The sequence below is a fragment of the Phascolarctos cinereus genome, unplaced genomic scaffold, assembly GCF_003287225.1.
Source record: "Phascolarctos cinereus isolate Bilbo 61053 unplaced genomic scaffold, phaCin_HiC Scaffold_3;HRSCAF=262, whole genome shotgun sequence".
In the NCBI taxonomy this organism is placed as follows: domain Eukaryota; kingdom Metazoa; phylum Chordata; class Mammalia; order Diprotodontia; family Phascolarctidae; genus Phascolarctos; species Phascolarctos cinereus.
The window spans coordinates 96,977,976-97,001,856 of NW_027555736.1; the positions used below are offsets into that span (position 1 = coordinate 96,977,976).

Genomic DNA, 23,881 nt, shown 5'->3' on the forward strand with positions numbered 1-23,881 from the left:
CTTCCTTTTTTCCCTCTTCCTCCTCTTCTTTTTCCTCTTTCTCCTTCTCTTCCTCTTCCTTCTCCTCTTTTTACTCTTCCTCCTTGCCCCACTCCAGGATTGCTAATTTGAATCTAATTGGAAGAAAATGCCTGTAGCTTTTTTCTTTTTGTATAAATTAAAGACACATGTTTATAGTTGACCTGCTTAGAAACCCTGCACTCACAATTTTGTATTTGGGTTCCTAACAGGTGAATTACCGGGCAGATTATGAGAAAAACAAGTTGAATTATACTCTGCCACAAGATGTACCTCAGTTAGTAAAAGCAAGAGCCAATGCTGAGCTGTTCAGTGAGGTAAGCAAACAATGTGCCTAAAAGGAAGCTGGTTCAATCAATTCAACAAACATGCATTTAAGTTCATTTGTTATGTGCATAAATAGAAGATGGTTCAGTTCAATTTAATAAATATTTATTAAATGCTTATTATGTGCATATGACTTTGCTAGATGCTAGGAATACAAGACACAAATGAAGTGCAAGGAACTTAATGCATTCTACTAGGAGAATAGAATGTATATGCAAATAAGTATAGTATAAAGAAGACTGGGGAGGCAGAGTGACTTAGCAATTGGGGGTGGGAGGAATCATGGAGAACTTCATGGAGGAGGAGGTACCTGAGAGGGGCCTGAAGAAGGGGCCTCAGGATTTTGAGATGATGGCAGAAATGAAAAGGAAGTACATTCTAGGCATGGTAGATGACTTGTGTGAACATAGGATATAAAATGTCAAGTTGGGGGAATAGCCAGTAATTGAATTTGGCTAGAATGTAGAATTTTGTGAAGGGGAGGAGTACAAGGTAAGGCTGGAAAGGTCAGATGGGAGGCAGACTGTAGCAGGCCTTAGTTGTCAGATTTGAGTTATTGATATTTTAACCCGAGGTAAAGTTGTGGAGCAGGGTATGATATCTGACATGTCAGATCTATGGCTTAGGAAGATTATTGTGGCAGGTAGGAGGAGGATGGATTGGAGAGGGCAGAGACTAGAAGCTCTTGTAATAGTTTAAGTAAAAGGCAGTGAGGGCTGAAATTAGGGAAGTGGCCATGTAAATGGAGAGAGAGGGATGGTTGCGAGAGATTTTGTGGAAACTAGATTGGGAAGACTTCTTGAACTGACTGGAAATGTGAGCTGAGGACAAAGGGAGTCAAAGATAACCTTAGAGTGATGAACATGGGTGATTTGGATGATGGTGGTATCCTTAACGGGATTAAAGAAGTTTAGAGGAAGAAAAGGGAGATGGAGGAATATATAGAGAGGGATAGGGAGTTTTGGTTTGGACATTGAATTGGCTTCGCCTACAAAATATTCAGGCTGAGAAATCTGGCAAGGAGTTGATAACAAAAAAATAGGAGTACAGGAGACAGACTAAGGCTAGGTAGAAGTGTCTGGGAGTTAAAAGCACAGAGTTAGTATTTGAATCCATAGGATGGATTGAGATCCCCATGGAAGACAGCATCAAGTGCAGAAGTCCTGGGTCAGAGTACTAGGGGACCCCACTCTTTGGGGAAATAAAATGGGCAGTAATGCAGTAGAGAAGGGTGAGAGAGAAGCCAGGCAGGTTGGAAGAGAACCAGGAGAGAGACGTGTCCCAAAAGCCAAAGGAGGAGAGATTATGGGGAGAGGAAGGGCAAGAAGGTGGCAGACAGAGGGGGAAGTGGGAGCTTTGTCTGTGGAGTGACAGGGAAGCTAGGTGGTACAGTGGATAGAGCACTGGGCCTGGAGTCAGGAAGACCAATCTTCCTGAGTTCAAATCCATCCTCAGATTCTTACTAGCTGCGTGATCCCAGGCAAGTCACTTAACCCTGTATGCCTCAGTTTCCTCATCTCCAAAATGAGCTGGAGAAGGAAATGGCAAATCACTCCAGTATCTCTGCCAAGAAAACCCCATATGGCATCATGAAGAGTCAGACAAGACTGAAAAGACTGAACAATAACAACAAATGTGTGACAAATCACTCCAGGACAAGCATGCCTTTAAATGAGGTGGTATATGGAAAACTATCAGGAAGGGTGAGGGGAGAAAATCACTCGAGTCTGCAACATGTAGTTGTCCTACTTTCGATTCTTCTCAGTTGCTAGGAGTTAAGTTGTTGTATGAGTGTTGGGTTTGAACAGCTAAAGGACTGAAAATGTTGTCATTGTTCTCTAGTTCTGTCATTGTCTAAATCAGATTCCTTGGGGGAAAGCTCTGGTTACCTTCCCTTAGTTACGACTCTGGGCTGCAGAGAGGTTGAGGAGAATGAGGACTGAGAATGAGCTTTTGCAGTTTAAAGTTTGTTGGCAACCTTGGAAAGAGCAATTTCAGTTGGTTGGAAACCAGACTGAAAGGGATTGAGATATGTGTTATGGTGAGAAGTAAAGGTCTCAAGTGTAGGAGATTCTTTCTGAAAACTTGGCAGCAAAAAAGAGGACAGAGAATGGTAGTTTGGGAAGATGACAGGGTCAAAAGAAGGTTTTCTTAAGATCTTGAACATATTTGTAGGTGGTAGGGAAAAGAACCAGTAGATGAGCAGAGATTAAAGATGAGAGAGGGAGAGACAGACAGACAGAGACAGAGAGATAGGGAGAGAAACACACAAAGATAGAGCCAGAGAGATGTGTGTGTGTGTGTGTGTGTGTGTGTGTGTATGTATATATATGTATATATGTGTGTGTGTGTGTGTGTTATACATATATAGAGAGAGAAACAGAGAGAGACAGAGAGACAAACACAGAGACACAGAGAGAGAGAGAGTAATAGAGAGAAACACAGAGACAGAAGCAGAGAGAGGCATATATATGCATATATATATATATATATATATATATATATATATATACACACATATATATGTGTATATATATATGTATAAAGAGACAGAGTCACAGAGACAAAGACAGACAGAGACAGACAGAGAGACACTCAGAGACAGACAAAGAGACAGAGACAGAAAGAAAATATTATCAATGGGACAAGCTCCTGAAGGAGACAGGGGAAAATGCCCAGATAGGGGAATTACCCTTGGGAAGGAGAAGGGCTACTACAGTAAGGGATGCATTGTAGAGGGTTTTTTGTATATGGAGTGGGGATGGTAAGGGAATTTATGACAGATGGCCTCCATTTCTTCAGTCGGGTAGGAAGTGATATTTGCTATGAGAGGAAGGGTTGGGGAGGCATAGGGGACCTTAGGGAAAGAAGAGAAAGTTATGAACAACCATTAAGGAGGATGAGAGAAAGAGTCAGGGTGCTTGCTTGGGCAGCACATATACTAAAATTGTGATGATACAGAGAAGATTAGCATGGCCCCTAAATGAGGATGACACACAAATTAGTGAAGCATTCCATATTTTAAAGAAAAAAAGAGGCAGGAAAGAATGAAATGACTATGGTGCAGCACTCAATGCCCAAATGAGATCTGGGAATGAATTGACACAGCACAGTAGTAAGACTTCCTCCAGTGCCATTTAGTAGCAGAGTGTACATAGAGAAAGCAGATAGTGAGCGTGATAGAGGAATGTGATCTGCTAGGTGGTTAATGACAGCAAGGACAAGGAAGAAAGAAAAGTGAAGGGTGGAAGCCGATATGCAAGTAAATTAAGGAGCTACTAGTCAAGACTGTTAACGGAAGAAAATTAAGCTAGAGAAGGGGTGATAGATTGGGAGAATAGGGTGGGATGGAGGAAGCCACTGGAAGATACAGTAAAGATAAACAATAGGTTTGGGAGGACTGAGGCCAGGAAAGATATGGAAGGGCAGGAGATAATGATCACAGAGGGAGATTTCAGAGTTCACAATAATGTAGGTAACACAGTAACAAGGCAATGTTGACCTTAAGACTATTTGCTATAATGTGAAGGGTTTCCAGTCTACTTCGGTAGAGGGAATAACCAGACTCAATGATATTATAGACCTTTTGAAGTGTCAACATATTATTGTTATTATTATTATTATTATTTCTTTTGGATCTGTAACTGTCCTTGGACTATAATTTCATTGGTTTAGGGAAGTGCTGATGTGCAAACTCCTTTAATCTGTGCAGACCAGCAATTTCTTTGTAACTTATAGTCTTAGAGAGATGGCTTGATCATGGCCACATAGCTCATATATGGATGAAGCAGGATTTGAAACCAAGATCTTCTTGACTCCAAGGCACATACTGCTAGGATTCTCATTCACATATTAAATTTATCTGCCTTCATTTACACATTATAAATATTCATAATATCCACAATAGTATCAATAACATTAAGTCTGGTCATCATTATTTACATATTATAAGTATTCACAACATTTATGTGATTGATTACATTCATATATCAATAATATTAAGTGTAGTTGTCTTTATATGTTATCAATATTCAGAATATTCACATTATTAATATTTACATGCTATCAATGATATTAAATTTAGTTGTTTTTATTTAAATGCATAGCCACTGTTTTCATGGACTCTTAATGATGATAAAAATAATAATGATAATACAATAGTAAAAATTTTGATTCTGACAGCCCATCTTTCTGTATCTTGAGGAAGATAGAGGCTTTCTTTCTTTTTTTTTTTTTAACTTTTTCACTTTGACTTTAAGCAATGCTGCCAATAGCTACTCCTATTCACCTGGTGTTTCCTTTATCAGGTTAAGTACAAAGAAGGTTGGGAGAAGACAAAGGGCCGAGGGTTTGAGATGAAGCTGGATGCCATGCCTTTGTTGGCTGCCAAAGCCTCGGGGGAGCTTGCTAGCAACGTAGGTTTTACCTCATTAACTTGTAAATGCATAAGAAATTGTTCCTATGAGGTGTTGGTGGTCATGTGGGGAAAATAATGATTGCTAGGTTGCATTTTAAAGTTGCAGAACTTCTAGTACTTTGATCTTATTCTGGATTTGATAAACATTGAGAGATGCTTTAATTTTTTTTTTCTCTGGGATCCTTTACCTTGCACTTAGAACAGCCTGGCCTCTTTGGATGGCCGACTTCTTCCCCCCCCCCCCTTCTCCCCACTCACAAGAGACTTTCTTCTTTCAAGATTAAATACAAAGAAGACTACGAAAAAACAAAAGGGAGAGCCACGGGAACCAAAGATTCAAGGCTTTTACACTCCCTGCAGGTGGCCAAGATGAGCAGTGAGGTAAACTATTTCTTCCTGTTACTTACAAGGTGTTTTAGGGAAAACTTCTTCGGTGGAGCATTCTTTGTTGGTCGCCGTATGAGCCCATGAACCAGTTAGAAGCTCCTGCTCGAAGCCCCTTCCTTGACTGAACTGTGGGAGAGGTTGGAGGGGTGCAACCTTTGTTCATTAGTCATGACTTGTTGCTATAATTTCAGAGCAGCTCAGGGATGGTTCTTGAGAGTGAGCAATAATTAATAAATAAAGCCCAGGAAGTTCAGTTATACAACAGAATGGAGTTTGGGAAGACTCTCATCTTACTTTAGGAAAATAAGAGCAGTAGACTTGGAATCAGGAGGAACCAGGGTTCAAATCTCATTCGTGAAACCTGACGACCTATGTGACTACGAACACACAAATTTTCTAAACCCATTTCCCTATGTGCAGAACACACAGCATTGTTATGAGGATCAGATGAAATGCTGATTTTGTAAACCTAAAGGCACTATAAAAATACCAGTATTAATATCATGGTATCTCCTAATCAATAAACATTTGCTACTACTACTACCACTACCACTACCACCACTACCACCACTACTACTATTACTACTACTACTACTACTACTACTACTACTACTACTACTACTACTGCGACTACTACGACTACTACGACTACTACTACTACTACTACTACTACTACTACTACTACTATTACTACCAGTGTTGTTACCCAGCCATTTTTCAGTTGTATCTGACTTTTCATGATCCTTTTTGGGGTTTTCTTGGAAAAGATCCTAGAGTGGTTTGCTATTTTCTTCTCCAGCTAGTTTTACATATGAAGAAGTGAGGCAAACAGGGTTTTAAGTTATTTGCTCAGTGTCACACAGCTAGTGAGTGTCTGAGGCTAGATTTGAACTCAGGTCTTTCTGATTCCAAGTCCAATACTTTATCCACTGTACCACCCGGCTGCCTACTAAGCTCCTGTCATGTGCCAAGCACCGTTATAGGCATTGATAATTCCTAGAAGATGTCTGATTCCTTTAAATGAGCCTTAGTTATTTTTCTATCTACTCATTCTACTTCTCTGCAGCCATATTTTAACTCAGATTTTGTGTGTATGTGTGTGTGTGTGTGTGTGTGTGTGTGTGTCTGTATGTGTGTACCTAAGGTTGAATACAAGAAAGGGTTTGAAGAGAGTAAGACTCATTTCCACTTGCCTATGGATATGGTCAACATCCAGCATGCCAAGAAGGCCCAGGCTCTAGCCAGTGACCTGGACTACAGGAAGAAGCTGCATGTCTATACGGTGCTCCCCGAGGACATAAAAACTAACTGGGCCAAAAAGGCCTCCAAGCTTCAGAGTGAGGTGAGGTCTCCATCCATCCTGTTATCAGCTATACTCTGTTCACAGTAACCTCAGACTTTTTAGATATTCCTTAGTCTTTGTCTTACATAATTAAGTCTTAGATAGTTTGTCTTAGTCTTAGACAATTCTTAGTCATTAATTCTTTTAGAATTAAAAAGATGTGAGTATATAACAGCAGAGGGTTGATTCCTCAGAGTAGAAAGTGTAAAAATCCACTTTGGGGTCTTCTGTGATTTACCCAGAGTATTGGGAGATAGGGAGGAGCTAGGTTGGCTCCAGATAAGGAAAAGAAGGTTAGTGAAAAAAGGAGAACTTGGAGAAGCTGACCCTACTTGAGAGAATGGAATAGGATCTGGGGCACAGAAAATTAGTGTTGGTGCCTAGAGATATTAGGAAGGTAAAGAGGTGTTGGCAATGGGATGTTAGATGGGGGAAAGATTGGGAATTTAGTCACATAACAAGGGGAGGGGTCCTTTGTCAAAAGGGCATCAAATGTTCACCTTTGATAGGGCCTCTGTGGGCACAAGTTAAATACTCAGGTTGGACACAAGGTTAGTCCCATTATTTTATCGAGGGAGTAGGACCCAAGGTTTTTTGTTTGTTTGTTTTAAATGGAAGTCACCTATAAGGTGTGGGCCTTTTTCAGTTCTCTGGTGATTTTCCTATATCTGTTTCAATTTCTGTAATTACAACCTGGTGGTTTTTCTCTTTCAGTTGCAGTACAAGGCAGACCTGACATGGATGAAGGGAGTTGGGTGGATGGCAGAGGGGAGTCTCAATATAGAACAAGCCAAGAAAGCCGGGGAGCTGATTAGTGAGGTAAGCAAAATACAATTCTTTTGGTCTCTCAGACCATATGCAGCCCTGGAGACATTAAGAGAGACCTGATGAAATCTGTTAATTTCCATGAACTCATTGACTTTTAGACAGGATGAATAAAAGACCCTGCACCATTCATTTGTCAACAAGTCAAGTCAACAGGCATTTATTGAGTGCTTACTGTGTGCCAGATGCCATGCTAAGCACTGGGAAAACAAATAAGAGCAGAAAGACAGTCCCTACCTACTTTTAAGAAGTATGGGGTAAATAACACACACCAAAAGTGAGGATTAGGAGGGGAAGAAATAGGGTATTCAGGGCAGGGTATAGTAGAGAAAGTCCAGAGAATCAAGAGTACATCCTGGAGGGGAATGAACACGTGGCTGACCTGGGCATCCTCCTTAAAATGGAGGTTCTGAAGGGAACCAGCCAATCAGAAGAGGCCAGAGAATCAGAGGGTAGTTCTAACGTGTGAAATCCAGAGTTAAAAGGTAGCTATGGCATAGTAGAGAAAGTCCAGGAGAATCAGGAGTACACTCTGGAAAAGAGAAGAATGGCAGGATTTGAACCTAAAACATATCTTACTGACTTTTACCCCTCTAATAATTTACTTAGATTCCTTGTGATATATCCTATATAAAGTCAATGAAGTTTTATTCCCCCTCCTCCTTTTAAATAAAAGCTACATTTGAATTCTAATTCTACTTAAAAGATTTGTATTATACAGGTCACTTAAGTTCTTTGAAGTTCACATAAGAGATGTGTTTCTTACCTTAGCAGCAAATTTCCTTCTGATTTAGAGTGTGAGAAATTTAAACCTCAGTAAAACAAGCAGAGAAGAAGGCAATAAAAGACTTTTAAAAGGCACTGCATTTGGAAAGTTGTCAGGCCTCCACCAGGCTTTAAGGGACAGGAATTTTGGAAGGGATTCCTGTTCCTTGGCCAAGAGAGTTGAATGCAGGCCTTCTCCAGAAGCATAAACTTGGGTTGGACTTTGTTCCTTCTTATCCCCAACAAGGATAGTTAGCAGGGGAGAGGGGTAGCGAGTCAGGAAGATCAGAGTCCAAGCTATGCCTCTCACACATACTGTGAGACTATGGGCAAGTCAGGTAACCTCTTGGTGCCCCAGGAAACCCCATAACATTGTAAGTTATAGGTGAATTGTTGATCTGGATAAGTGGAGGTCATTCTAGATTGAGAGTTCCTTGTACTGAAAACCTCGCATGGTACTGACCATTCTCTTGGGGCAGAGATATATTGGTCAACTCACGTACACAGAGAGTAGAAAGAAGAAAAATACCCACTTGGGCCCTTGTAGATCAGTTCATTATGAAACACACTAAAAACCACAAAGTGACAGTTAGATTCCCCATGTGCCTTAGGTGTTTCTGACTCAGTCCTGCTCGTAGTCAGGGGGTTAAAATATTCTTAGAGGCAGTAAAAATAAAATCCTAATCTTGACCTCCCCAATTTCCTTTTCTATGCCAGTTCCATTATTTCTAAAATGAACATAATCTGGGGTATACAGTTAGATTTGGGGACCCCTCCCACCTAAAGGTAAAATGTCCCCTTTAGTAATGGCAAATCCTTGACCCAGAAGGGGAGGCTCCTTCCCTTTGTGAGCCTTCTACAATATACAAGTAGTTGAGGTAATACTTAAATTTATGGACCAATTAATCAATCAATATTTTTTAAGCACCTACGGTGTGTCAGATACTATGCTGAACACTGTGTAGCAGTGCCCCTGTTCTATAAGGAGTTGTGAGGAATAGCCAATAAAGATTTAGTTAATTGAAATGGAGATATGTCTGCTCAATAGTATCTTTGTGTCATGGTATTTTCCTTTTTTGTTTGTTTGTTTGTTTAAACAGAAAAGATACAGGCAGAGAGCTGACGCTCTGAAGTTCACCAGTGTTACTGACAGTTCCCAAATGGAACATGCCAAGAGAAGCCAGGAGCTGCAGAGTAATGTGAGTACTGAATTGTCCCTTGGAATAAGAATGTTAAAGTTGGAGGTATCTTAGTGGTCAGTCTGATAGATTGTGGGCTGAAAAGGACCTTAAAGGTCATTAAGTCCAACCTCCTCATATTATAGATGAAGAAACTGAAGCAGAAGGATATCAAATGACATGCTAAGACCCACATAGCTTAAACCCAATCCACTGTACCATGTTGCCTTTCCCCCAGGATATATTGTGCCTTTTCCAGGTGAGAAAACCTGGTCTGGTGTGTGAGTGTGTGTGTGTGTGTGTGTGTGTGTGTGTGTGTGTGTGTGTGTGTGTGTTAAATTATTTGCCGTGTGTATAGAAGAGCAGAGACTTCAACTTAGGCTTATAGCCAAGTGTTGTTTCTACTACCTATGCCATCTTGCTTTTTTTTCTCCACTCATCTCCGCTACCATGAGTCTGGTGGCTCCAGGGACAGGTGCAGTAGCTGTCAAAGAAGGTGAACAAGGATTAAAGTGAGCTGTCTTTTTTTAGCACGACTTTCAAACCTCTTCTACAAGACTCCTAGAGTCCCCAATCCCTATCATCTTCCTGAAACACACATGAGGATGTATTTGAGGACCAAACCAAAGCTAGATTTTAGTTTTGGTGAAGTTGCCTTGAGGTTTTCCCCTCTCTCTTGGGTTTAACTCTATCTTATCCAAGTCAACTTGTATGGAGGTCATTAATTATGTGTTCAGGGTCTCTCTCTGTTTGGGCATGTGCTATTTGACATTTTTATTAGTGAATTGAAAAATAGAAGACTCACTTATCAGATTTGTAAGTGATGCAAAGTTGGGATGGATAGCATTTACTAGGGGGAAATTCAAAGGCTTACGTGGGTTAAAAAAGTCAACTTTACAAAGTATTTTATAATATGGCTGTGGTTAGGCAACAGTTCATCTGAAACAGATCTGGGGGTCTTAATGGACTACAGGCCTAACAAATATGATATGACAAACAACAAAACAAATATGATCTGAGGCTACATTAAGAGAGACATAGTTCCCAGGGCTAGGGAAGCTATGGTCCTCCATACCCTGGTCAGGCCACAATTTTAACTATACTGCATTCAGTTCAGGGCACTGCATTTTAAGAAAGACATTGATAAAATGAAGAGTGTCCAGGGGTGGGCAACCTGGTTGGCAAGGGGTGTTGAGATCGCGCCATATGGGGATCTCTTGAAGGTCCTGGTGGAAGATGGTGGCGGAGGGGAAAATAGTGTGCTACTGGCTCCAAGTATTTGGAGAGCTGTCAAGTGGGAGAAAGATTAAAATTATTTTGCTTACTTAGTACTATAATCTAGAAACAAGAACAATGGGTAGAAGTTACAAAGATAGTCACCTACCCCTGATACTAAGGGAAAGACAGTGTACTACGGAGAGAACGGTTGTTCCTAGTCACTTTTCCTTATGGAGTGATACAAGTGATGAATGTCAGTCATGTACATGGAAGGGAAATGCACAGAGCTTCACACGTGCATCAAACTCTTATTGAATTGAATTGTGTTGGCTCTCCCTACTGATGTTTTGCTTTTGTTGGCTAGGTGGCTTACAAGTCCGGGAATGAGCATTGTGTTCATCAATACACCATCAGCAAAGATGAGCCGCTCTTCCTGCAGGCCAGAGCTAATGCCCAGCATCTCAGTGAGGTACCGGGAGAGGGATTGGATGCCGGACTCTTTTTTTCCTTAAATGGGATTTTATAAGACCGACTTCATTTGCAATTCTGTGGACAACAGACTGACTCAGAGAATTTGTTAGTGCCATCTAAGGTTACGTGTATCATGTGCTTGGACTAGATCCTAATCTAATTCCTTTGTGAGTCCATGAAAGACTTGGTGATTTGGGGACCTACCAGCATGTAAAGTCCTTCCAACAACACAGATTGCCACCTGTCTATGGCTTAGTAACTAAGTCATAGGGAGTTGCCCTACCTGCACCTTTTATTTTATTTCTGATCAGCTCTTGAAGATGGGGTGAGGAAAGGATGCTTAGGAGGATTTATTTGGTGACATAACAATTATTCACATTATCATCTAGTGAGAGAAATGTCCCAATTACTACAAGATCGTAAACTCCCATGATAGCAGGGGTGCATGTCTCATGCGAACTTTATGTTTCTTTCTCAGTAGCTAGCACAATGTCCTATACACAGATGCCTAATAAATGCTTGTGGACTGCATGAAACTGTGGATAGTTTAGAGACTTGTAAGTTATTCCCTACCAGGTGACTTAAGAATTAATACTTTTATTTCTCCCATAGTTTTAATGAGCTTCATTGTAGTTTCTTAGGTATTGGCAGGTGACGTTTGGTGATTTAATTTCCCTTCCTAATGAGGCTATTAAGAAGTCTGAAGCCAACCTCTCACCTACAGATTAATTTTTTAAAAAATTGTTATCTCTTTAGAAACTGTATAAGAGCAGCTGGGAGAAACAGAAGGCAAAAGGATTTGAACTTCGTCTGGACTCCTTGTCTTTTCTGTCAGCCAAGGCCAAGAGGGATCTAGCAAGTGATGTGAGTGGTTACTCGAGCTTTTAGAATGGATAATTGAATCAGGGACTATTACAGTTCCCACAGACTTTAGAGACCAGCTGGTCGAAGTCTTTCATTTTACAATCGATAAAACAGAGAATCAGAGAGGGGAAATCCAAGGATTTACAGTGAGAAGGAACTTAGAGATCATTTAGTCCCATTCTCTCATGTTAAAGATGATACAAAAGCCCAGAGAGATGTGAAATATCTTGCTCAGGGCCACACAGGTGCCCCTGAAGCATAGTCAAGATTTGAACCCAGATTTTTTGACTTCAGATCCAATAGAATGATGTATTTGTTGGCAGGAAGATCTGGGTTTGAATTCTGCCTTAGATGCTAATTTCTTTTGTCTCAGTTTCCTTGTCTCTAAAATGGAGACAAAAAAAGCACATACCTCAGTCTTATGAAGGCCAAATGAGATTACAAAAAACACCCACATAAATACGAACTATTGTTATTATTATACCATGCCATCTTTCAAGTAACTTGCCCAAGGTCAGGTAGTCAGACCTGGAACTAGAACCCAAATATCCTGATAATGATAAAAGTAGTGGTAATATTACTTTAAATTCATATAGTACTTTTTAGATTTATTTTTTTCAAATTCTATGCCTTCTTCCCTCTCTCCCTCACCTCCCCATTTGCTAAGATGATAAGCAATCTGATAAAGGTCATACATATGCAATCATGTAAAACACTTCCATATTAGTCATTTTGTACAAGAAGATGAATAAAAAATAATGAAAGTGAAAAATAGTATGCTTCAGTCTGTATTCAGATCATACCAGTTCTTTCATATAGTACTTTTAAGTTAAAAATGCTTTCACATATATAACAGCTGACATTTGTTTAGCATTTCATGTTTTACGTGTTTTTCATTTGATCCTCACAATGACCCTGTGAGATGGTGCTAATAATATCTTCACTTTACAAATGAGGAAACTGAGGCAAACAGATTAAATGACTTGCCAAGAATCACAAAACTAGCAAATAGCTGAGGTGGGATTCGAACCCAGGTCTTTCTGATTCCAGGGCTAGTGTTCTGTCCTCTTGTTGTTCAGTCATTTTTCAGTTGTGCCTGACTCTTCATGACCCCATTTGGGGTTTTCTTGGCAAAGATAGCGGAGCGGTCCACTATTTCTTTCTCCAGCTCATCTTACAGATGAGGAAACTGAGACAAACAAGGCTAAATAACTTGCCCACATTCACACAGCAAGTGTCTGAGGCTTTTATTTGATGCCTCTAGCTTCCACTCCCACTCCAGAGATTTTTCTCGGACAATGTATTTTTTTGATCTGCTCTAGATTATTGAGTGTCTGACCTAATTGGTATAGAGCCAAGGCATGGATCCCTTTGGCAGCCTGATGAAGCCTATGGACCACTTCTTAGAACAGTGATTTTAAAATTATTAAAGAAAATTCTAAATATCATTTAGAGATTAATAAAAATTAAGATGTAAATTTTTTTCCTATCCAAGTTAAGACCACCAGTTAAGAAAGACCCTCTATTATAGAGGAAACCTTTTAAACTCTTAGAGTATTTTGTTTGTACTTAATTATTATTATTTGTATTAGATTTCCTTGGACACATGTTTTCTCTTCCCTACCAGATTCTCTTGAAGGCAAAGACTGTGGCTTTTCATCTTTGCATCTCCCTCAGGCCTAGTCTAGGGCTTTGAACATAGTAGGTGTTCAGTAAACATTCGTTGAATTGGATTTATAGAAATGTACTCAGTTAGGCCTGATCTGGGTTTCAAATGTTCTGGAAGTTTGTTTTGTAACTTATATTGACTGTAGACTGAGGCTCGACCACTTCTCAGGGAAAGTCTCATGTGTCCTTCTGTGCTTTCTTCCCATTAGATAAAATATAAAGAGGACTATGAGAAGTCCAGAGGCAAATTGATTGGAGCCCAGGGTGTTCAGGGTGATTCTCAGATGGCTCATTCTCTCCAAGTATCCAAGCTGCAGAGTGATCTGGAATACAAGAGAAGATTTGAAGATGTCAAAACTCAGTGCCATGTTCCCATGGATATGATCCACCTTGTCCATGCTCAGAAGGCCCAACATTTAGCCACAGACATAGGATATAAGACATCCCTGCATCAATTTACTGCTCTGCCAACAGACATGAAAGTGGAATGGGCAAGGAAGGCATATGGTTTGCAAAGTGATGTAAGTTGCTTGTTTTAAATGACACTCCCCTGATTCCCATCCATTCAAAACAACTGTGTGCTTAAGGCCTACGCAACCTTTACATAGAAGCTCCTGTTTATAGATCCAGTTCAATATGTTTAGTTTCCCAGTGATTTCATTCTTACCCATGAAATCAACAAACTTAAGTTCCCACCAGCAAAGAAGTTGTGGACCTATCTTCTTCTTCATTGGGTATTTTCATAACAGTTTCAAATATTCATAGAGTATTTCCATATTCACATTTTTCCATATAGAAATGTGTGTGTTGGGGTGGGACAGGAATTTTGTTTGTGTCATGTTAACTATGATGGAAAAAGAGGCTATGATGGAATGAATGGGCTCTGCTTTGTGGGCTGTGGGCAGGGGAAAGGGCCTGGCAATGTAGAAGGTCCTTTATGAATGTTTATTTGTTAACTGACATATAGTTTCAACTTCCAGGAAATGGTAGCCTCAACTGTGAAAGTTATCAGCTATTTCCCCCCTTCTTTGCTCTCCTGACCCCTACATGTACTTTTTAAAAATTTTTCATTTTTTTATTTAGCTCACTATGGCCGTATGATGGCCATGAACCAAAGAATCAGGACAGATGCTTCTGAATATTGCACTTTGGGGGGGAGACACATCCTCACCAATGTGGTTACTCCATGGTAGATAGGTGAACTAGTTTCAATGAGGGATCCATTTAAATGTCCATTCCCATTAAAACTCCTTGTATAATGGCAAGTAAAGGAATATTTTGCCCCATGGGGATGTGTAGGAAGGAACTGAAACCATAGGAAGCATCGAATGTCTTGTGAAATTCCATCAAATAGTTTTCCACCTGCGTTCTGTTGTGCATTCTCATTTTCTTCTCCCCTGCATGTCATTTTAAAGAAGAAAACTGGTAAGACAGACAATGAGATCTGCTCCTTTCAGCTGCTGGAGTCAGGATTGAAGTCAATAATGAGGAAAAAGGTTGAGTGCCCCCCCTCCTCATATTGCTGGGTATCACATAAAGTCATCCTAAGTAGGGATGGTTCCAATTTTTAAAAATTAATTTAATATATTTTTGAGGGAGAGGAGGCTCTACCTGTGACTGTGCAGAAGCAGATAAAACAAAAGCAGGAGCTAATTTGACTCAGTTGGTCTCTGAGCTATGTCAGGATCCTTTAATGGTGCTTTAAATGTCTGAGCACCAACAATGGTGCATTTTTTTCTTTGTCAGAACCAATATAGAGCCGATTTGAACTGGATGAAAGGAGCCGGATGGATAGCCACTGGGTCATTAAATGTGGAACAGGCTAAGAAGGCAGGAGAACTCATTAGTGAGGTGAGATTTTGTGACAGCATGTAACAGAACTGGCTGCATTATGTGTGCAAAATTCCTGTATAAAATTAAAATCATTTCCACTCAAAAGGCAAAGAAAAAGGCAATGCCACATGAAAGGACTCCAAACCCAGACTAGGACTGGTAATTAGAGGGAAACCACATACCAAACACACGCCAGTAGGAGCCCATATAGCCTTTGCAAAAACAAAGTAGGTGACAAATGATATTATGAATAATAATGACAATCAAACAGCGCTCAATTGCTACCCACTAACTTACCTTTTTAATGAAGCAACATAGGAGAGATGATGAAAAGATACATTTATTGCCCCCAGAAAGCCCTTTTGTCATTTTATACACACATTTCTCCATTCCTCCCCTCCTCCCCTTACTCCCCCAACGCCTTAGACATTCGTGGAGTGCCCAGCACTCTGTACAATTCAGCCCTTTGGGTATCTCACCTGCATTTTAGTACTGGGGCTATCCAAGTTTAGCCGGACTAAATGGATCCTTCCCTAAGGCATCCCCAGGCTCTCTGGATTAATTGCAGGACAGTTGAGGGAAGGGTGTTTCTCTCACATTTGAAGACAACCTAGTTGAACCAATCTTTGGGAGCCAGACAGGGAGATAGAATTAAGGTCAGCTCCATTCAATAAACATTTAAAAGAAACCATAATATGTCAAGAAGCAGTGTGGCACAGTAGATAGAGAGCCGTCCACAGGAGACCTGGGTTCAAGTTCTACCATTGACACATATTGACTGTGTGACCCTGAGTAAGTCCCTTAACAGTGACTCAGTGCTGTAGGCAGCTCACTAAGAATGTACATCTAAGAGAAACTACCAGCCTGTGTTGGTAAAGGGAGTTTCCTCACCAGGCTGCTCCCTATTCAAAATTAACCATAGCTCTCCATCCCTATCTCCATCGTATGACAGGCACTGTCCTAGGATCTGGGGATAATAAGGACAAAAATAACAGTCTGTGCACTCAAGGAGCTTACATCCTACTGGGGCAGGATAAAGCTGGCACAAAGATGAGGGAAGACAAGGCGATGGTAGAAAAACCACTGATAGCTGGGGGATCCGGGAAGGCCCCACATCAGAGATGGCCCACCTGTGTGGGGCCTTCACAAAGGCAATGAGGGGAGCGTCTTAGGCCAAACATCCGTGAACATCCCCAACCCAAATCTCTTTCTGCTCCTGTCTGTAATGGGCTTTTAGGCATCTGTATGATGGTCCTAGGGACAATATGCATTTTCAGAAGGGCCTGAAGCCCTTGAAACTAAGCCTAGTGGTAACAAAACAGCTTATAGTCTAGTAGGGGTGAGAAGACATATGCAGGTAAATATAACAGTAAAATACATTGATCTGCGGTTTGGGGAACTGCACAGTCTGACTCCTAGTGGCCATTTTAGTCTGTAAAAATAGATAGTGAAAACATAAAGAGGTTTCCGTTTTCACCCCATGGGACATTGCATCTTCCTGGGGCTTGATATTGCCCTGTGGAATAGATTCCCAATTACCATGACAAAGTTGTACTTTTTAGTGCTTTCCCCTTAAGGCTATCTGCTATCTGCTCCATAGTAGGCACCTAATAAATATTTCCTTCTTTCTTTCCTTCCTTCCCTCCCTCCCTCCATACTTCTTTCCTTCGTTCCTCCCTCCCTCCCTCCCTCCCTTCTCCTTCCTTCCTTCCTTCCTTCCTTCCTTCCTTCCTTCCTTCCTTCCTTCCTTCCTTCCTTCCTTCCTTCCTTCCTTCCTCCTTTCCTTTATCCTTCTCTCCCTTCTTTCTTCCCTTCATTCCTTCTTACCTTTGTCCCTCCCTTCCTTTGTTGTGAAGACGTATGCATTTGTTATAGCTGGCAGCTGGGGGGTACAGTGGATAGAGCACTGTGCCTGGAGTCAGGAAGACCTGACTTCAAATGTGCCTTCAGCCATTTGCTAGTTATGTGACTCTGGGCAAGTTTCACCTCCGTTTGCCTCAGTTTTCTCATCTGTAAAATGGAGATAATAATAGCACCTATCTCCCAGGATTGTTATAAAGATCAAAGGTGATAATAACTGTAAAGCACTTAGTACAGTGCCTGGCACATAGTAAGTACTATATAAATGTTAGTTATAATTGTTATTATTATTACTTGAGGACAGGGACTACTTTTGCTTTTTCTTTGTATCCCTGCTTATAGCACAATATCTGGCATATAGTAAGCACTAAATGAAAATTAGTTGATTAATTGATTTCTTTAGCACACATGACTTTTGTTGGCCTGTTTTGTATCATCTCAATTAACCAAGAAGCATTTATTAAGCACCTACTGTGGTGCTAGGGATAAAAAAAAAACCCAAAGAAACCACAGTCCTTGTTCACAAGGGGCCGCACAAGCCCATGGCCCAACAGACCACATGGGTTCAAAAGACCTTTTGGTTCTACCAGAAGAAGTTTTGTGAGATTCAGGGGAGGCACTCTTGGGATGGCTGCCATGCCAAAGGGACAACATGGGCTTTGAACATCTTATAGGAACATATTTCTAGCTCTAGAATTTATAATAACTAGTTCAAAGATCTTGTCCACATATGAAATGAAATGGAGAATTATGATCCTTTAGGTTTCATTGTTTAAAAATGCCTTTTCAATTGCCTGCCTATTTGCCCCCCCCCCATACATACGGGTTTTTTAAAAGACAGAATTATCCCATACTGGTTTTAATTCTCTACCTAATTTTAAAGCCTGAACAAACACATTTGCTTAACTTCTTTGATGCTTTGCAAGATTCCAATCTTTAATTGTGTTAAGTGATTTTAAAGAAGATAATTAAACTTTTGCAACATTTCACAGGTAGTCCAGACACTTTGAATCAGATGCTCTGACTACAAGTATATTTAGAACTGCAGAGTATCTCAGAGGTCATCTGATCCAACTTCCTCATGTTACAGATGAGGAAATGAGATTCAGCAAAGTTGAGTCACTTTCCCAAGGTCACACAGATAGTAATTGAGATCCTAGCACCCTTCTACTCTATCACCCTGATTCTCAAGCTGAACTAGATCTGTGCCGTATGGACAGACCTCTACTATTTCAGGATGAAAACTGAATGCTGATGAGAGACATAGTAGACACAGGCAGCCACAGTATTCTCAGGCATATTGACTCAAGAATTTTCTTTGGGCAGAAGAAAAAGCACACTCTAATCTTTCTGGCCCAGAGACAAGCGAGTAGCTGGAAATAGACAGTGAGAGAAATGATTCCATTACCTTGCTCGCCCTTTAAATAAATTGGCCAAGTGGAGGAAAAATATTGCGGTGGGCCTTGCTTTTAGAAAGGGTGAATAGGGTGGTTATAAAAGGCATCACTTCAAAGTTCCTTAAAATAATAATTAGTCTAGCTCATTGCAAATATGGTTTGCTTGTTTTTTTTTCATTCATTTACACTCCGTTTTTCAGGAACAAACACTTAAAATCAGGTAAATGCCATTTTGTCAACCTAACATTGAATTGTCATCATTTATATTTGTGTCTTATTTTTATTTATAGCCCTCTCAGCACAAGGCCCTGTATATAAAGTGTTTAAAAATACTTGTTGAATGAATGAATGTTTTAAGTTCTATATTCTGCCATGACTCCTTTTTTGAATAACAGTATTATTCCTGTCATTGTTAGCATAAACATCAATAAAAGCCTACTGTGGGACCTAGAAATGGGCCTAAATGGGACCTAGAAATGACTGCACAGTCTGTGTAAACTGGCATGTGGCATGTTAAGTGAGCTGTTTTTGACTCTGTCATGCTCCTGTGTGGGAAGAGAATAGAAAACTTCAGTTGTTAAATGTAACTGCTCCAGAATTTTTTTTTTTTTGCTTAGAGGAACTAAAAATATGTAAACAGCACACTACATAGTATTTGAAGCCTTTAAAAGCCCATTTCTAAGTGTGGCTCTTATAATGCTTTACTGGCATAACCCAATTTTGAGGTGTTCTCTTTGTATCAGGTAGGACTACTTTAATGTTAATTGACACAAGGTTATACTGAAATTGAAACAAATATTAACCCGAAGGCACCCAGGACATAAAGATGGAGGAAGTGGAATTATAATTATGTTCACAAATTCACTCTAATCTCAAGCAACCTATGATTTTTCTCTTTCAAATGGCATGAAAGAACCACACAAAATTCACAGCTTTGATCTTTTTCTGCTCAACAGAAGAAGTACCGTCAGCATCCGTGGGCTTTGAAGTTTACCAGTATTAAAGACACTCCTGAGATGGTCCAGGCTAGAATTAGTTATACCCAAGCAGTGGATGTAAGTTATAATGTATATACATTATGATTATAGAGTGAGTTCCTCTTTCAGCAACCTGATGGAAGCCAAAGCATTTCTCAGTCTTGCTCTCGCTATTGTCCTAAGAATGAGCAAACTTTTGTGTACAAATGAGGTGGACCTAGAATGGGGTGACTTTTCATTGGTATGGAAACAGGGTGTTATTTTCTTTATGATGAGAAACAGGCATCTATCCCACCTTGTAAAGACCCATCCAAATTTGTGTTCTCTATATTACCTTCTTTTGTGATGCTCCCTCATTCTCCACCCCCTTTCTATACCAATCCCCCCTTTTTTTTAAAGACACCATTTTTAGAGTAGGCATTTTCATTTTTGTTTTTGTTATCACTTTTGTCTTTTAGTTATAATATACGAATGGCATGCCTGGTGCTACAATGAGACCCAAAAGTTAGGCACCATTAACACTGGGAAATGATCTGAGCATGCTCTGAGGATATTAAGTTCAATTTTCAGACTGTTTCTCCATCCTCTTCATTTCTGAGTTCTGATAAGAAATGAAACAAATTCAATCAGAATTTGGCTTTGTGTATATCTGTATAGCACAGAGTAAAATAATAATCTGACATTTATCCAGTTTACCTCACACATGGAAGTTCTTTGAACTTTAGTGGGGCTCATCTATAAAATAATGGGATGGGACTGGATTATTTTTAAGGCCCCTGCTAGCTGGATGATTCCATATTTGGAATTGTAAAAATTCACTGCAAGGAACATTACCCTAGTTTGGTTGCCTGCATTGAGACATTTTTTCACTTTGCCTTGCCTGGGCCTTCTTCGCTATGTCTTGCATTGACATGCCCAAAATATTTTCAAACCATCCTAATTTCCCACTAAGTGGTACATTTTGGAAAGTTTAAGCAGGAACCAAATGTCTTATTCCATCTCCAAATTGAACAGATGTTTGTGGTTGTTATTTAACTTTCTTGGTCTGACATTCTAGAATGAGCTGAGGTTCATTTTAATGCTTTCAAATTGTAAAGGTAATGAATTGTGTCTGCCTTTATTTTAGACTCAAAAAAATAAACATTGAAAACTGGGGAAGGTTGACAGTGAAACAGAATCTTTTCTGTGTTGAGAAAACTGCCAGATCCTTTAGTTAAACTAACTCTAGGGGGCACTGCTGTGATATTTAGAAACATGGACTCATTAAATAAGATTTGGGGGCTGGGACAGCCAAACCCAGCCCAGAATATTTTGTAGTTTAAAAGGAAAACACCAGAGACACCATACCAGAGGTACTCACATTTACTGCTAGGTTAATCCTAAGTACAGTATGAGCATGGTCTAGATTAAAGCAGACAAACATTAGGCATTGTAGATGGAATCAAATGCAGTGAAAACTTAAGGAAATTATAATTATTATAGAAATGGTCATCTTACCTGGTGGCTTTTCAAGTCTGATATCTGCTAGTAGCTTGTATAGATGAATACAATCATTGTATGTTGCTTTTCTTTCCTCATCTTATAGTAATACAGTTGAAAGAGCCCTTAATTTGGGATCAGAGACCTGGACTGAAACTCAACTCTAGCCCCACCTATGTGATTTTGGGCAAATCACTTAGCCTTTCTGAGCTCCTTTTTCCTCATCTATAAAATGAAGGGGCTGGACTGGATGACCTTTGAGGCCATTTCTACCTCTAAATTCCATGATTTATGCTGCATTCATCAGTTGAGAGTTAACTTAGCAGGGGAAGTCTCAGTCTGTCATATTCTGAGCAGTGAGAATGTATGAGAAATGGTCCAGTGGGGCTGTGGACTATCTACGGAGACAGGGGTGGGATATTGAGATCTACGTACAGGTAGACATTTGCATGACTCTCCTATCTCATGGACTTGGTCACTTGGTAGCTAGAGTAGCAATGTGGAATGGACTCCATTTTTTAATCAGAAACTACTCCCTGTTTGCAGAGGCTCTACAGGGAGCATGGAGAAGACATAAAACATCATTACACTCAGACTGCTGACCTCCCTGAAGTACTCCTGGCCAAACTGAACGCCATGAACATCAGTGAGGTGAGGATGATTTTGGAGACAGATACTGCTCTTTAGCAAGAGGAGAGCTACATTTTTTAAAAATAATAAGAATTTGGAGAAAGGGAGCACTTTCCTCAGAAAGAAGAAATCTCTCTTTGCAGGAAGGACACTAATTCTAGGGAATTAGAATGGGAAAGCATAGATGTCTAGGTAGGATGTGTTACTTCAAGTCTCTCTCTAATATAATCTATCCTCCTCTACTCGGCTGCCAAAGTGATCTTCCCGAAGAGGAGTTCTGATCATGTCATCCTCTACTCATTAAACTGTGGTAGCTACCTATTACATGTAGGAACAAATGTAAGATCTTCTGTTTTGGCTTTTAAAGCCTTTCCCAGCTTGGTCTCTTCCTACTTTCCAGTCTTCTTGTATTTTACTCTCCTCTTCATAACTCTATCACCCCAAAACAATGGCTTTCTTGCTGTTCCTTATACTGGCTGCCCTCTCAGAATTCCCTTCCTCTTCCCCTCTGCTTCCTGTCTTCCTTCAAGACTCAGCTCATATCCCACGTTTTGTAAGAAGCCTTTCCCATTACCTCCTCCCACCCCAAGTCCTTTGCCTCTGAGATAACCCCCATTTACCCTGTATATGTCTTATAGGTACATCGATATTTGCATGCCATCTCCTTGAGGGCAGGGAGTTTCTACCCTTCTTTGTATTCTCAGAACTTCATATAATGCCTGGCACAGAAAGAACATTTAGCTTGGCATTGATGATAATGATGATGATAGTGGGCTAATTTGGAGCAGAGGTGCAGATGTATACCAATGAAAACGCAATTGTTTCCATGTTTTTGAGCGACTAGTATGTGCAAGGCCCTGTTCTGTGCCTGGTACATAGAGAACATTTAATAAATACTTGATGATAATGAGGATAATGATGATAATGAGCTAATGAGTCATCAAAAACTTGGAGCTGATTTCAGAGCAGGTGTATACCAATGAAAATATGGATGTCTTCATGTTTTTGAGTGTTTAGTATCTGCAAGACCCTGTTTGTGACCATATTTGTTCTAGGGGGTTGAGTCATGGTAGAGTGGAGTGAAAATTTAACCCATGGTCTGTGCTTTCAAGATGCTTATGATTTGGAGAGGCAGATAAGACAAGTAAACATGAAAAGATAATGATATATGATAATATAAGAGATGATACAAGGCCATATGTTGGGCAATATTTAGCTTATTTATATTTATATAATATAGGCTTCTTTATATATAGGCAATATTTGCCTTCTTGACAACAACATGGTGTATTGAATAGAAAACCAGTCATGGAATCAGGGAGACCCAGGTTCAGGGCTTGCCTCTGACACAGGTTAGTTGTATGACCATGGGCAATGTACTTACCCTCTTAGTGCCCCAAGCAACATTCTGTGTAAGTTACATCTTCAAGAGGAGTTCCTCATGTTGATGGAATGATAGATTGACCTCTCTCTGGCAAAAAAATAAAGAAAAAAGAGTTTATAATTTTAAGCCTGAGGAATCTATAGCTGTAATGGTAAGCCAATGGAAGCACATTCCCAAGGCAAGTGTTTATTGAGTGGAAGAGTAATCATTCAATAATATTTGTTGGATGGACAGATGAACAGATTAATGAATTCATTTTGGTAACCTAGTGGTTAGGAAGCCTTCAGGTCAAATGAAGAAATTAATTTGTGTTCATTTTTTTTCCCCAGACACGATACAAAGAATCCTGGAGCAAGCTTAGAGATGGTGGCTATAAACTGAGGCTAGATGCCCTTCCATTCCAGGCTGCAAAAGCATCAAGTGAAATCATAAGTGATGTGAGTTTTTGTTGTAATCACCTTGTCAGTGTTAGGTACTAAAATGTTTTCATCCTTTTCTCTCAAATCCCTGCCTCATTTTCTGTATGTATGGAAATTCTCACGTGTTCTAAACCGACGAGTTGACTAACTCTTCTTTCCAGAATCCATTGAATCTCATAAAATAATCATTTATTAAGCACCTACTCTCTGCAAAGCACTGTGCTAGGTATGCAGCATACAGAGACAAAGCTGAAAGCATACCCTGCCTTCGTGGAGCTTACATGTAAAGAATTAAATCTATACATGAAAATTTGAGAAGGAGGGAGAGAGAGCAGCAATAACTCAGAGGATCCAGAGAAGACTTCCTGCAGGATGCCTCCCTCCCGTACAAGCCGGGTCCACTCCACTGCTGTCCCTCTTGC

The 23,881-nt window shown here is 40.1% G+C and overlaps 1 protein-coding gene and 1 non-coding gene across 4 annotated transcripts in view; both read left to right on the top strand.

Moving 5' to 3' along the window:
• Nucleotides 1–23,881, top strand: part of NRAP (nebulin related anchoring protein) — an 84,519-nt gene that overhangs the window by 32,375 nt on the left and 28,263 nt on the right. For all 3 annotated transcript variants that reach the window (XM_078151046.1, XM_020988085.2, XM_020988086.2), the window contains exons 16-28: nucleotides 231–335; nucleotides 4,653–4,760; nucleotides 5,042–5,143; nucleotides 6,294–6,491; nucleotides 7,206–7,310; nucleotides 9,182–9,280; nucleotides 10,842–10,946; nucleotides 11,705–11,812; nucleotides 13,690–14,001; nucleotides 15,227–15,331; nucleotides 19,527–19,625; nucleotides 21,573–21,677; nucleotides 23,370–23,477. In XM_078151046.1, coding sequence (XP_078007172.1) covers nucleotides 231–335; nucleotides 4,653–4,760; nucleotides 5,042–5,143; nucleotides 6,294–6,491; nucleotides 7,206–7,310; nucleotides 9,182–9,280; nucleotides 10,842–10,946; nucleotides 11,705–11,812; nucleotides 13,690–14,001; nucleotides 15,227–15,331; nucleotides 19,527–19,625; nucleotides 21,573–21,677; nucleotides 23,370–23,477 — 1,659 coding nt within the window. The remainder of the gene's footprint in view (nucleotides 1–230; nucleotides 336–4,652; nucleotides 4,761–5,041; nucleotides 5,144–6,293; nucleotides 6,492–7,205; nucleotides 7,311–9,181; nucleotides 9,281–10,841; nucleotides 10,947–11,704; nucleotides 11,813–13,689; nucleotides 14,002–15,226; nucleotides 15,332–19,526; nucleotides 19,626–21,572; nucleotides 21,678–23,369; nucleotides 23,478–23,881) is intronic.
• Nucleotides 3,263–3,369, top strand: LOC144456458 (U6 spliceosomal RNA). The gene has a single exon (XR_013485545.1). It is a non-coding gene; the product is annotated as a U6 spliceosomal RNA (small nuclear RNA).